The sequence below is a fragment of the Anolis sagrei genome, chromosome 6 (genome assembly GCF_037176765.1).
Source record: "Anolis sagrei isolate rAnoSag1 chromosome 6, rAnoSag1.mat, whole genome shotgun sequence".
Classification (NCBI taxonomy): domain Eukaryota; kingdom Metazoa; phylum Chordata; class Lepidosauria; order Squamata; family Dactyloidae; genus Anolis; species Anolis sagrei.
In genome coordinates, this window is record NC_090026.1 from 112,626,802 (window position 1) to 112,640,727 (window position 13,926).

The 13,926-nt window shown below is 39.5% G+C and overlaps 1 protein-coding gene across 1 annotated transcript in view; it reads right to left on the bottom strand.

The window, feature by feature from the left end:
- Positions 1-1,263: 1,263 nt before the first annotated feature.
- The window catches only part of ITGB1 (integrin subunit beta 1), a 50,110-nt gene continuing 37,447 nt past the window's right edge, over positions 1,264-13,926 (bottom strand). Inside the window, exons 10-16 of the mRNA XM_060782508.2 lie at positions 12,326-12,466; positions 11,950-12,152; positions 10,847-11,085; positions 9,959-10,181; positions 9,133-9,365; positions 7,439-7,605; positions 1,264-2,385 (exon numbers count right to left, since the gene is read on the bottom strand). Coding sequence (XP_060638491.2) covers positions 2,320-2,385; positions 7,439-7,605; positions 9,133-9,365; positions 9,959-10,181; positions 10,847-11,085; positions 11,950-12,152; positions 12,326-12,466 — 1,272 coding nt within the window. The 3' untranslated portion in view covers positions 1,264-2,319. The remainder of the gene's footprint in view (positions 2,386-7,438; positions 7,606-9,132; positions 9,366-9,958; positions 10,182-10,846; positions 11,086-11,949; positions 12,153-12,325; positions 12,467-13,926) is intronic.

A 13,926-nucleotide genomic window follows, 5' to 3' on the forward strand; every position in this document is an offset into this window, starting at 1 on the left:
ATTTGCTTGAGGCTTTCTTAGGAACTATGTCCGAAAGGGATATATGCAAATTAGGAAATGGGGAGGGGGAACAAAGGGGCCTAAAAACTTTTTATGGATCTTCTCTCGAACAATTGCTCCAGGCCCCTAATGAAGCGCAAGTTCCCAGATGTCGTTGGTCTGTGTATTCTTTGATTATGGGATACAGAAACCCAGCCTAAAATCCTCCACAAGGAAACACGCTGTATCCTTATTAGGATAGTTGTGTAGCAATGGTTATAAGCAGGCCAATTCTTTGTGGACTGGGGCCCTTTCACTGGTCGATTGGGACCACCTCTAATTTGTCCTGCCAGTTGTTACCCTGACTCCACTGATTTGTCTCACCCTTGGGACAATTCCGAAAGGAGTGGGGGCCTTTACACAGGGAGAACTCATGTCGGTAATGGCATGCACTCCTGCTGAAAACCCCTCGTGTGCCAAATTCCCAACACAACCGGTTAATTTGTGACTGAACAGGTTGGTTTTTTGGAAGGGGAGCTGTGGGGTTGCTTTGCATAATATGACTGCTGTGCGTCCAGTCTCCCAAAATAGGCCTCACAGAGATCATCAAATGCATCCACAGCTGTGCATGGACAATTACATTAGGGCTTCATGTTGCATACGGACTCCAGACCACATAAAACCAAGCTTGAAAGAAACTGAGTTTGGGCTAAAACTAACTTGGATGGCCACCAGAAATAAAAATACATTTTTTACATGCTAAGGGTGGAATTCTATTCCACTAGTTTTTACTAAATGGATAATTAATAATAATACTTTATTGATATTCCGCCCTATCTCCCCAAGGGGACTCAGGGTGGATCACAGTACACATTCAATGCCATTTGGACAGATAGGACAGAAATGAGGTATGCTGTGTTGATGTCCTGCTTTTGGTGCCTTTGGAGGTTGTGCTCAAATCCAGCCACAGGACGGTGTTGTTGCTCCAGCCTCTATGACGAAGAGCCATCAGGACTTTCTCCTTCCTTTCAGTTGCCGACATTTTATGGTCTTTTTCTTTATAGTGTCGTAAAATATCTCCTCCACTTTTTAGTGGTACCTAATTTCTCTGCTTACAGCTCTAAGCTGTTTTCAAACTGCTTAGGTAAACAGTGAGTGGGTTAACAGTTCGGTGCTCACCCCAACCCGGGCTTTGAACTGGCAACCTTTCAGATAAGCTGGATAATGAGTCAGCTTTCCTTTATATTTTCTGTCAATAGAAAAGGCACAACATAGAAATTTCAGTATGTTTTAAATTTTTTTTTTTAATAAATAACTTTCATGATAGCACTGTAAAAAGTGAACATTTGTTAAAACAAAAGGCACTTAAAATAAGAACGTGGCTAGTATTCAGAAGGATCAAAGGCAAATATACAATTGGCAGAAACAATTATCTGGCTGACAGTCATGGTACATGACAATTATGTAATCTTAAGCTCTCTGCTGCAAATCTACAACCGAGACTGGAAAAAAATCAAGATGTTTTGACAACAATAATCTTACTTACACATAATGAAAGCAAAACACATTTTAAAAAGGTGACAAAGCACCAGGCTTTAACCCAAATAAGAAAATTAAACAAGCACATTAATGAGTTAAGGCCCTAATATGTTTAGAAGATCATCTTGGCAGACTAATGTTCAGTTTTAAAGCCAGACTTGAATTTACAAAGAAGTTCTGAGGTTACTGTGCAGCTACAGCATGAAAAGGAATGGCACAACCGGTAAGGCTATTGTTTGGGGTCTATTGTTATATGTAACATTCGACAGATTAAAATGTTTATGCACATAATAAATTGTCAATTTTGCTGCATGATTTCCATCTTGTACCAAATATATCCAAATGAGGTTCAGATTTCTAAACATTCCATTCATTGCTCACAAGCTGAAGTTCTGTAGTTCAGAAAGAATTGTGTGGCTGCACTTGAGCAGTGCAAACCAAGCCCTGACGTGCCTATAAAGTTAAAAACCCATCTACCTTTAATACTTAATGGCTAAGCAGAGCCCCTCCGTTTGATTGCTTTCGCCATTTCTCTCCAGGCGCAGGAGGGAAAGGTTCAAAAAGGCACCAAGTGACCTTAGCTGAGGAGGCTACGCAGTCTCAAGTTTTCTATCAGTCCCCTGGCATTGTTCATTGCAAAACACAAAAGGAAAACACTTCAAAAATAAAAAAAGCATACTGTACATTTTCAAAGTCTGCATAGGAAACAAACCTATATGTAAGAAATGAATTAATAAAGCTAAGTTACTGTGACTACAAAATTGCTACATTGCATACAGTGTTGAAGTTAAAAAGCAGTTTTCATTTTCCCTCATATTTTGGATTCACTACAGTTGTCACTGCACTCTTGTATATAGGATTTTCACCCTAGAAGGAAAGAAAAAGTCAATTAATATCAAGGTGACAAATGCTGAAAGGGCTTTTTAAAGCTCATGTATTGACAATATTTGCAGACATGGCCAAACCAATCCAGAGCTCCATATGCATGTTCAACCGATTGTTCCCACAAACCATCACTAAGTAAGTATATCATTTTTGAAAAAAAGAAGAAAGTGACTGTTTTAACAACTTAATTTTTCATTAAGCCTCAAGTCTATTATGATGTATTATTTTAGAGTGTGCAAGAGGGTTAAGAAATGGCAGTTTGCAGTATTCCTTTGATAGCACTTTTAACTTAAATATGTACATTTATTTACATTAGTAAAAGGCATAATTAAAACATTTGATAATTATATGAATGTTAATGATTCATGCCTTTCACAGGCTCCCACTCACTACCATGCACATGGAATTATATCAGGGGCTTTAGGTACATTCTTTCCAAATGCAAAACAAAACTGACACATCAAAAACATTCAGAAACTATCAGCTCCATATATATGGTTTTCATAATTGTTTCACTAATCCAAAATCCACAGAAGTATGCAAAAGTTTCATGTTGTCTAGAATTTTTCCTCAGTGTAGGTGATAGGAAATATAGAGGATAGCAGAAGAAGAAAAGTCTGTCAAGGCAGCTGAAGTGAGCATAAGTTTGCAGGTTAGGCTCAGTTTCAGAATTGAAACTGCTAACCAAATGAGTTCATCACTGCGCATCATGAAATGCAGTATCCAACTGTGGATTTGAGTGTTTTTGACCTTAAATATAAACACAGCTTCATTTTGTATTCTAATGAAGCTCAACATGCAGGATTCATAATAGGATTTAATAAGTTATATATAGAGTGAGATACACACGGTCCAAAGTGAATACAACTATTCATCCTTGACTATTCAAGTGCAGAGCTGACAAACGGCGAAATGGGCAGGCAGGAAAAGGTTTATTACTCAAATACTAGTGCTCTGTGAATAAGCTGTATATACTAAGGACAGACAAGTATGTTTTTTGAATTGTGTAGATATGACATTACTCTGATTTATACTAACTTTACAAATACTGTTACCTAACTGGACAGCATAATGCAGCACACATCTGTGTTATCGTTGATGAGATTTAGGAAGATAAGATTGGATTATACACAAGAATTGAGCATTACTCAACCCCCAATGTACAGTTTCTAACATCTAAAGTGCTGGATACAGTATGACATCGATATCCACTGAACTGACAAATGTGGCTGGCTTCACTTACATGCATTTCAAAAAAAATTCTCTTTAGGCCAGTGGTTCTCAACCTGTGGGTCCTCAGATGTTTTGGCCTTCATAGGGAGTAAGTTATAGGAAGGAGGGAGGCAAGCTTGTTTTCTGCTGCCCTGGAGACTAGGACTCGGAACAATGACTTCGAACTACAAGAAAGGAGATTCCACCTGAACGTGAATAAGAGCTTCCTGACTGTGAGAGCTGTTCAGCAGTGCAACTCTCTGCCTCGGAGTGTGGTGTAGGCTCCTTCTTTGGAGGCTTTTAAGCAGAGGCTGGATGGCTGTTAGAGCTGCTTTGATTGCGATTTTCCTGCTTCTTGGCAGGGGGTTGGACTGGATGGCCCATGAGGTCTCTTCCAACTCAATGATGCTATGATTGAACAGCTGGTAAACTGGCTGGGATTTCTGGGAGTTGTAGGCCAAAACACCTGGGAACCCACAGGTTAAGAACCACTGCTCTAGGCATTTCGAAGTCCTCCAGTGTGACTGCATCATATGTTTGGCCTAGAAGGCCTTTGTTTTAATAAGGTTTGCTATTATCCTCAGGTTCGTGTATCTACACAAAGATTTGAGAAGGTATCATTTGTGGATATGGGGATCATATTGTACTGGCTGAAAATACATTGGTGTAGTTTACTAGTGTAGTTGCAAATGAAGAAAGCAGGGGTATAGTCTTGATATAAAATAAATATGGAAGTGGAGAACTTGGTTGCTCAGAGATTCTGCCTTGCCTTTCCCCACAATTGTTGCACTACTCTGGAAAAAAAGTTGTAATTATTTCCCCTGTTTTCACACATGAAGACATAGCTAATCAGATGTTTCTATGCTCATAACCATGCAACACGTTCATGTGCTTATGTGCGTTAGAATTATTTCAGCTTGCTTATGGCAATGCTTAAAAGCATATTCTAAGAAACTCTCACAAGATGTAAGGCTAGACACATTTCTTTTGTCAAAAATATATTTGAACAGAAAACATCAAGGAGAATAACTAGCCAAATGATTTATTTTATTGGGACAACATTCTGTTACTGTCAGTCCTCCAGTGTGGAGACATATGCCGCTGCTTCAATGACAGTCTAGGTTTCCTTCACTTAGTACTTGGGAAGCATCTCTTTTTATAGCTATCTGGTTAAGAAAGTGCTAGCTGAGAAATGCTCTTGTCAGTCATGAGCTAAGAAAATAATTGAAATGTAATTATGAATCTGACAGAAACTGATCTAGTTACGCGTTTTAAAATTAAAGATAGAAGTTGAAGAGTCTCAAACAGGAAAGGGACAGAAATGGTGACATTACTAACAAGCAGAAAAAAGAAAAAATGGGGCAAAAAGCAAATATTTCTCAATATTATTTTCCCTAAACTATGAACTTCAAGTGCTTTGCAGTATGTCCCAACTGCTTGGTACAGATAGGAAATTGGGGACACTGACTTGGGACACCAGGACCAACAAACATGTTAAGAGATGTTAAGAATTGGCAGCAGAACCACCATGGTCTGGTGCAAGAGTAAATTGACCATGGAGATAAAAGTAGTAGAAAACGTGTGTATCTATGCTGTGGGTATTTATGTTTCTTGCCTTTTAGACTCACCTGTTTGTCTCTGATAAAAATGGATGTTTAATATCTAGCCATGTCCATGGCTAGATATTAAACATGCTGCCTAATACATTTTCATCAATATTTCAATTCATGGCTACAGGTCTGAAAACCATGGGGACCACTGGCATGCAATGTATTGTATTATCCAGAAGTGAAGATTCATATCCGTTATTCTTTTCCATATGAAAGAGACATCATCATATGGGAGGAAGAAGCAAGCATGTTTTCCGCTGCCCTGGAGAGTAGGACGTGGAACGTGTAGGCTTCAAACTACAGGAAAGGAGATCCACCTGAGCATTAGGAAAAACTTCCTAACTGTGAGAGCTGTTCAGCAGTGGAACTCTCTGTTTTGGAGTGTGGTTGAGTCTCCTTCTTTAGAGGCTTTTAAACACAGGCTGGATGGCCATCTGTTGGGCGTGCTTTGAATGTGATTTTCCTGCTTCTTGGCAGAAAGGGGTTGGACTAGCTGGTCCACGAGGTCTCTTCCAACTCTATGATTCTATGATATGGACTGCGGTCATGCTTTAGTGACCTGGATTAGAAAGCTAAAATATCTTTACATTTCCTGAAAGCCCCACCCTTGGAAAGGATCCACTGCACTAATAGCTGTGCTATTCTCCCTTCACGTGGGAACATCTGAGAAGGTTGTGGGCAATGCAAAAAGCTTTTTAAAACATACCCCACCTTTTTTGTGGAACAACTTTTCAAGAATCACCAAGATTCTGGAACTGACACTATATGGTGAGGCAAACTCTTCCTAAAAGGTGGTGGCTCAGTTTAGTGGGCATCTACATTTCAGATTAAGACTTGAAGGAGTTGCTCTCCCTCCTCTTTTCTCATCTTCTATTTTTTAAAGCAGCTGGTAAAATGTAAGAGTCAAGCAGTGGTTAGTTTAAGATGCATACAGTGAGTCTGAAGAAAAGAACATGCATAGAGAAAGAAATGGAGAAGAAAATACGAACGGAAACTTAGAGACCAGCTTTACGTCCATAGTTTGGATTCTTGAAATTATTAATAGGACTCTTGTATATTGGATTTTCTTGCTGAGATAGACAGAAAAATGATGAATGTGGAATACAGAAGAGACAAAGCATTCTCAAACATAAAACAAGAGGTCATGCTGTATCTACATAAACTTGTTAGTTTATTGAATATATTTTTTCTACTAAAGCTTAATTCTTTTAAAGCCCTGCAGTTTACTAAGGATGGGGAACCTCCTCATAGGGTGTGTTTGCATCTTCAGTACAACACAATTTCTGGATACCAGTTTTGAAAGTAAATTTGCCAACATTTATATAAGACGTAATGCATATATTCTATATTTCACATATGTATCCTCAGCATATCCTCAAACTACATTATGATGAAATGAAGAACAGATACTGAATGAATGCACAGAAATCAACTTCTCTTGACAACTATCTAGTTAGCTGACCAGCTACTGTGGTCTTTTATCTGTTTTTTTTTTCCGTGTCAGGAGCAACTTGAGAAACTGCAAGTCGCTTCTGGTGTGAGATAAATGGCTGTCTCCAAGGATGTTGCTCAGGGGACACCCAGATGTTTGATGTTTTACCAGTCTTGCGGGAGGGTTCTCTAATGTCCCCGTATGGAGAGCAGCAGCCGACAAAGGGAGCTCAAGACCCTCTCTCCGGATTCGAACCGCTGACCTATGGTCAGCAATCCTGCCAGCACAAGGGTTTAACTCATTACTTTTATCTGGTAAAGATAGGTAACATAATTGAAGAATTAATTCTCAGAAAAGAGGCCATCCAAGTTATTTAGTCCACTGAACCCTGTCTCCTCACGGGATTGTTTTGAGATCTCAACCTGTGGGTCCCCAGATGTTTTGGCCTTCAACTCCTAGAAATCCTAACAGCTGGTAAACTGGCTGGGATTTCTAGAAGTTGTGGGCCAAAACACCTGGGGACCCACAGGTTGAGAACCACTGCACTAGAGAATGAATCCACTTTAAATCCAGTTGCTGCCTCGTGCAGAATTCATATTTGTTTATGTTTAGGGAGGAGCCTTTAACTGCCTCTCCAAACTACAAACCCCAGAATTTTGCAGGAGGCAGAGACCAGATTTGAAGTGGATTCATTCTCTAGTGTGATGAAGTAGTTGGAAGATTTTTATCTGAAGCAGAAATAGGTTACACGCTCCAAAGGCTGTCTCGCATTGTGACTTACCGTATCCCATTTTGCATTCATCTTTTCTTTCTCAAATTTTGCAAACTCTCTTCTGTCATGAATGATCATAAGCAGCTTCCAAATCAGCAGAAGAGCAAGACCTATAAGAACAATTCCAGCAACTACGCCAGCAACAATGGGAATGATATCCGGACCTGTTGGACATTCTGGGGGACAAAATCATTGAAGCATAAAGTAAAATCAACACTACAGAAATGCACAGTACTTGTAGCTAACAAGATATCAATAATTTCTACTGCCCTTAATACTCTTAGGAGTATAAAAAGAATGCTCCCTTATGACTTTAATCTTGACACGGATTATAATCTGGTAAAGCTGTTTTTTTCAATTTAGAAATCCTCTGATAAATGGGTAACGTGTAACCCCCTAATCCATCTCTGCAACCCCCAAATACTACCACCAAAACAAACGAATTTGTTCTCAGAAACCTTGAAGACTAATAATTCTGGAGACTTCCCCCAATGTTTTTTTCAAATAAGAAGTCACCATCTGGTCAGTAGCTTTTTCAGAAAAATTGAATGGGAATGGTTGCAGCGTGTGAGGAGTGTAATCCATGCTCACAGAAGTTGCCCTCCACTGACCTAAGGCATCATCTTGAAAACATTTTTTTGATTGTTTAGTCGTCACAGCCTTCTGAGAGTAATTTTAGGTTCAAACTGTCCGCAGGCGAAAGCATTAATAGAGGCATACCAACAAGAGCTTCCTTTCCCCAATGGTGATCAACTCAAACAGTGTCCCTTTGGGCAAACTAGTGTGAACCCAATTGCATTAATGAAACTACAGGTTTTGCTTAAACCCCTCGATATTTACAAAGCACATGTGGCTTAATTAAGAAAAGGGAAAGGGGTTTCAACATTGTATTAATTTGTTGTTGAAGGCTTTCATACCGGAATCACTGGGTTGCTATGAGTTTTCTGGGCTGTATAAGCATGCTCAAGAAGCATTCTCTCCTGATGTTTTGTCCACATTTATGGCAGGCATATATCTGTGTTTATTTATCTGTGGAATGTCCAGGGTGGAAGAAAGAACTCTTGTCTGTTGGAGGCAAGTGTGAATGTTGCAATTAGCCACCTTGATTAGCACCGAATGGTCTTGCAGCTTCAAAGTCTGGCTGCTTCCTGCCTGAAGGCATCCTTTGTTCGGAGTGTTAGCTGGCCCTGATTGTTTCTTTTCTGGAATTTCCCTGTTTTTTTAGTGTTGTTCTTTATTTACTATCCCGATTTTGGTTTTTTTTAAATACTTGTAGCCAGATTTTGTTCATTTTCATGGTTTTCCCCTTTGTGTTCCAAGTGCAACATTCCAATTGCAACATTCATACTTGCCTCTAATAGACAAGAGTGCTTTCGCGCACCCTGGATATAAAACTCACTTGTCTAGTTATCAACAGACCTCACAACCTCTGAGGATATCTGTCATAGGTGTGGAGGAAGCGTGGAGGAGAGAATGCTTCTGGAACATGGACATACAGCCCAGAAAACTCACAGCAATCCATTGTATTAATTTATTTCTCAATTTAATATATTTCTTGACGTCATGACCAAAACCTTTCCAAAGCTTACAATATAAAACAGTAAAAGTTTGTATTAGAATTACTATTGAAATATAATATCATATCCCGAGAAATTGTTGAGGAGTACTAAGTAAATAATTCACATGAAAAGGAAAAAAAATACCTGGTGTCTTCACCACATGGACAACAGCTTTGTTGTTTGAGTCAACTGAGTACGTAAAATAAAACCAGCAGTCATCAATATCCTTCTCCTTGCAATGGGTCAGGGCCTCATACTGCCCAGGCTGCGGCAACTTCTCTCTACGGTCTACTTGTTTCAAGCTAAAATGTGAGCATTCTTCCTCACAACGCTCTTTCTTTTCTCCTTTGTTAAAAGCTTTGCACTGGACACAATCCCTATGAGAAGAGATATATAAAAATATAACATTCGTCCGACTGACTGATGTATATCCTACCTTTCTTTCAGGTCAGGAGTCAATGCTGCTTACAACAGATTGAAACAAACATTTTTGTGTGTCAGGAGTGACTTGAGATACTGCAAGCTGCTTCTGGTGTGAGAGAATTAGCTGTCTGCAAAGATGTTGCCCAGGTGATGCCCAAATATTTTACCATCATGTGGGAGTCTTCTCTCGACATGAGAAAAGCTGGAGCTGACAGATGGGAGCTCATCCTGCTCCTCACATTCGAACCGCTGACCTTTTGGTCAGCAGTCCTGCCAGCATAAGGATTTAACCCATTTCACCACCGAGGGCTCCATAACAAAGAATATGCAAAGTCTATTAGTCCAAAAATCACAAAAAACAATTCAACAATTCTATTAAAAACACAAAAAAAATTAATACGAAAAAGGTAAAAGCACAGTGGAAATCAAAAGCCTGCTTTCGTAAAAGAGTCTTTTGTTAGCAGAAAGAGAGCCAAAGATTGGAAATGGAGCTGCCATCGAAATAAGAGAGATACGGGAAGCATAGAGAGATTTACAAAAGTCTTACTTGTGTTCTGCACACACTCCAAGGCAAGTCTGGCACAACTCGCATGTTGGTCCCTGAAATTTGGAATCAGTACAGTTGCAGACTCCACACTCACAGATCCCTCTGCCATTGCAGACTTGCCCGTTGGCGGCTACACACGGGGTAGTATCCAGAGGGCACTCGCATGCGGAGCCTGTGTAATTGCCCCAGCAGTCACACTCACGACATTTACATTCACCATGTCCTAATTAAACATAGAAAAGGCATAGTTAATATGTTCATTTAGTATTCTCTAAGTGAAATAAATGACATACTTTTATTGTACCAAGAGTAAATCTCTGTCAGTTGGGCCTGCAAGATGACTTTCTCCGTTTGATTCATTTGCTGAGCATTAAAATAATTTCCAAATAAGCAGATACGGATAACAGATGAGGAAAGCAAGCAAGCAATGCCAGCTTAACTCTTATGCACAATGTATTTGCACTGACATTTGTATTGTAAAAATGTTTAGATTTCCTTTGCCAAATGATGGTATCACTGTATACCAAGTTGCATGGCAAATACTTAGCAGACCAGTGAGATCTGCCGTTAGATGTTAAAAGGCAAATATAGGATGGCATTCAAAAGTTCTCTTTTTCCAAAGGGATTACCTTCTGATTCGTTTCCTGAACCTTGCCTACTATATAGAATAATAATCTATATTCCTACATCATATTCCAAACATACTAGTTTCAGATGCAAGGCACCTATATTAATTAAAACTTTCTGAACAAAGCAACAGCCAACTGAAGTTCGGCTCCTAATTTGATAGATTCATATCTCCTTTATTAATTTCTGCAACTATTAGAAAATGTTTCTTTGTTTACAGCATCTTTCAAAAGTTCAGTTGGTGGAAAATCAGTTAATTACCTCCACAAATCAAACCATCCGATCGATCGCAGTTGAAATTATCACACTGGCAATACTGGCCGGAGTAGATTTCATTTGCATTCTCTCTTTTCTTGCAGACACACTGCCCACAGATACATTCCCCATTGTTACTGCATATTTCTGAACTGTTGCTTGCTCTGCAGGTTCCTGACATGTCTTCACTGTTCACTTCTTCTATGCTGCATTCACACTTCTTCCCAATGCGTCCTGGTTTACACCTACAAAGGAAAATTGATAATTTTGGCCAAATTGTCAGAAATGGGATTTTTGCAAGCATCCTCTACTCTCATATCTCATAATAATAATAATAATAATAATAATAGCTTCAAGGAAGCTGATGAAACCATGGATCATATCTTCAGCTGTTGCAAGAAAATTGCACAGACGGACTAAAAACAAAGACACAACTCTGCGGCCCAGATGAATCACTGGAACTTATGTCACAAGTACCACCTGCCAGCAGTAAAGAATTGGTGAGATCATAAACCCGCAAAGGTCGTGGAAAATGAACATGCAAAAATACTGTGGGACTTTTGAATCCAGACTGACAAAGTTTTGGAACACAATACACCAGACAATCACGATTGTGGAAAAGAAAAAAGTCTGGATTATTGATGTTGCCATACCATGTGACAGCCGCATTGAGGAAAGACAACAGGAAAAACTCAGCCGCTATCAAGACCTCAAAATCGAACCGCAAAGGCTCTGGCATAAACCAGTCCAGGTGGTCCCAGTGGTCATTGGCGCACTGGGTGCCGTGCCAAAAGATCTCAGCCGGCATTTGGAAACAATAAACATCAAAAAAATCACGATCTGTCAACTGCAAAAGGCCACCTTACTTGGATCTGTGCGCATCATTCGAAAATACATCACACAGTCCTAGACGCTTGGGAAGTGTTCGACTTATGATTTTGTGATACGAAATCCAGCATATAGATTTTGTTTGCTGTGACATACTGTGCTTCAAAGGATATATCAGTGCAAGCATTTGGACAACACAATTCATCCAAGAGTCAGATATTTGCGAAGGAAGCTTTTTGCCTATGTTTATATTCTTTTGAGGAATATAAATATATATATACCTGCAAGCGCCACATTCAAAGGTTCCATTTCCAAAGTGGCAAAGATCACTGTCAGCAATCCCTTCGTTGTGACAGTCACATTCACAGATGAACTCCAGGTTAATTTCTACCTCTTCAGTAAAACCTAACGGCTTGATCTTAATGGTTTCGCTTTGCCCTTTTTCTGGACACTGGCTGGCTGTTACTTTAATTTCAAACCTAACCTGTAAGAAAAGGAAACAGACAATATAAGTGATGTGTAGGTATTTTATTGTAAGAGAATGAAAGAGAGGGTGGGGAAGTTTATGCAGGATCATTCTTATGCTATGAGGCATCCAAAACTTACACGAAACAAATCAAATTTTGCATGTATTCTTCCCATCATACAAAACAGTACCTCATCTCCAATTGAAATGTTGGAGCATTTTCTTCCTTCATCCCCTGTACCATTCACTCCATTCTTGCAAAACGATTTATATTCAATTGCGACTTCTTTTGGCAGTTTGTTGTTTTCCAAAATAACTTCTGAAGACAGCGACTAAAATAGAACAGTTGGACAGTTTAAATGGAATCAGGAAGACACATCTCTTTGAATCATGTGTTTTCAGGGGATTATTCTCCTGCCTGTCACAATTAGTCACATGCTGGAGGCTGTGCTAGTTTTCCTGTAGGATTTCAGACTGAAAAGGATCACGTGTTCCTGTTAAGATCAGCGCTGTTCTTTCTCCCTTGTAGAAACCTAACCATACACATACACATATATGTATACAGTCTGGCCCCCACATTCACTGGGTTAGGGGCACAGGACCCCCACAAAAGTGAAAAGCCACAAGTATATATTTTTCCATCTGAGAGATAAGAATACCTAGCTTCTCCAGCATGGTGCTACAGTCAACCTCCACCAGACTTTAGTGGCAGACTCAATTATACCTTAAAAGGTGTTGTCTATAGTAATCCCTAGGTTTTCCAACATGACTTTATGATCGATTTCTGGCTAAAATCGACTGTAGAGTCAGACTAGAAAATGATAAATAATAATAATACTTTATTTATATCCCACCACCATCTCCCCGAAAGGAATTCAGGGCAGCTCACAAAAGCATTTGGAAGTGAAACACACATAAAATATACAAATACGTAAGCATATAAAACCATGACAATATAAGTTTACACAACTTTACATAAAACATTATATAAACCTTATTGATTTAAAATTCTGTAAAATGCACCAGTGGCTGCGGATATAAAATAGGCTGTATTCAAATATCAATATAATAAGGTGCCAAAGTGAAACAAATCACTAGGTCCTCGAGTTTAACAATTAAAATACTAATCATGGTTAAAGGTCTGTTTAAAGAGCCATGTTTTCAGATTTCACCAAAAAACTTGGGAGTAGGGGCTAGCCTAATCTCTCTAGGGAGGGCATTACAGAGCTTCTGGAATGAAAGGACCAAGGCAGTGACATCTTCTCTTTGGATATCAGCCAGCATGCCAACGCCTTAATTATAAAAAAAAGCTTTCTAAGATCTAGAGAGATACTCACAGGAACACTTCAGCAAGCGAAAGCCCAAAAGTAGCAGGCCAAAACACGGAACTTCAAGCCATGGCCAGAGCAAACCACAGACCATCTATTACAATGCAACATGAGCCCTATCACATGCACAATGGAGGACCTCTGTATAGCAACACCAAAGACAATCCAAGTGGCCAGCTACTGGTCAAAGGACATTTAGTATAATGCCAAGTTTTTAAACTTTGTGCTTTTTAAATACATTACAACTGCACCCATGGTTCACTTCTGATACAATAAATAATTCCAGAACTGGAGGCCACCACAAGAAGGCTCTCTCTCTCGTCCCCACCAGCCACGTTTGAGACAGAGTTGGGACCAAGAGGAGGGCCTCCCCAGCAGATCTTAGAGCCCTTACTTGTTCATAGAAGGACAAGGAGGACATGCGGTCTCGAAGATAATTTGGACCCGAAGTGTATAGGGCTTTA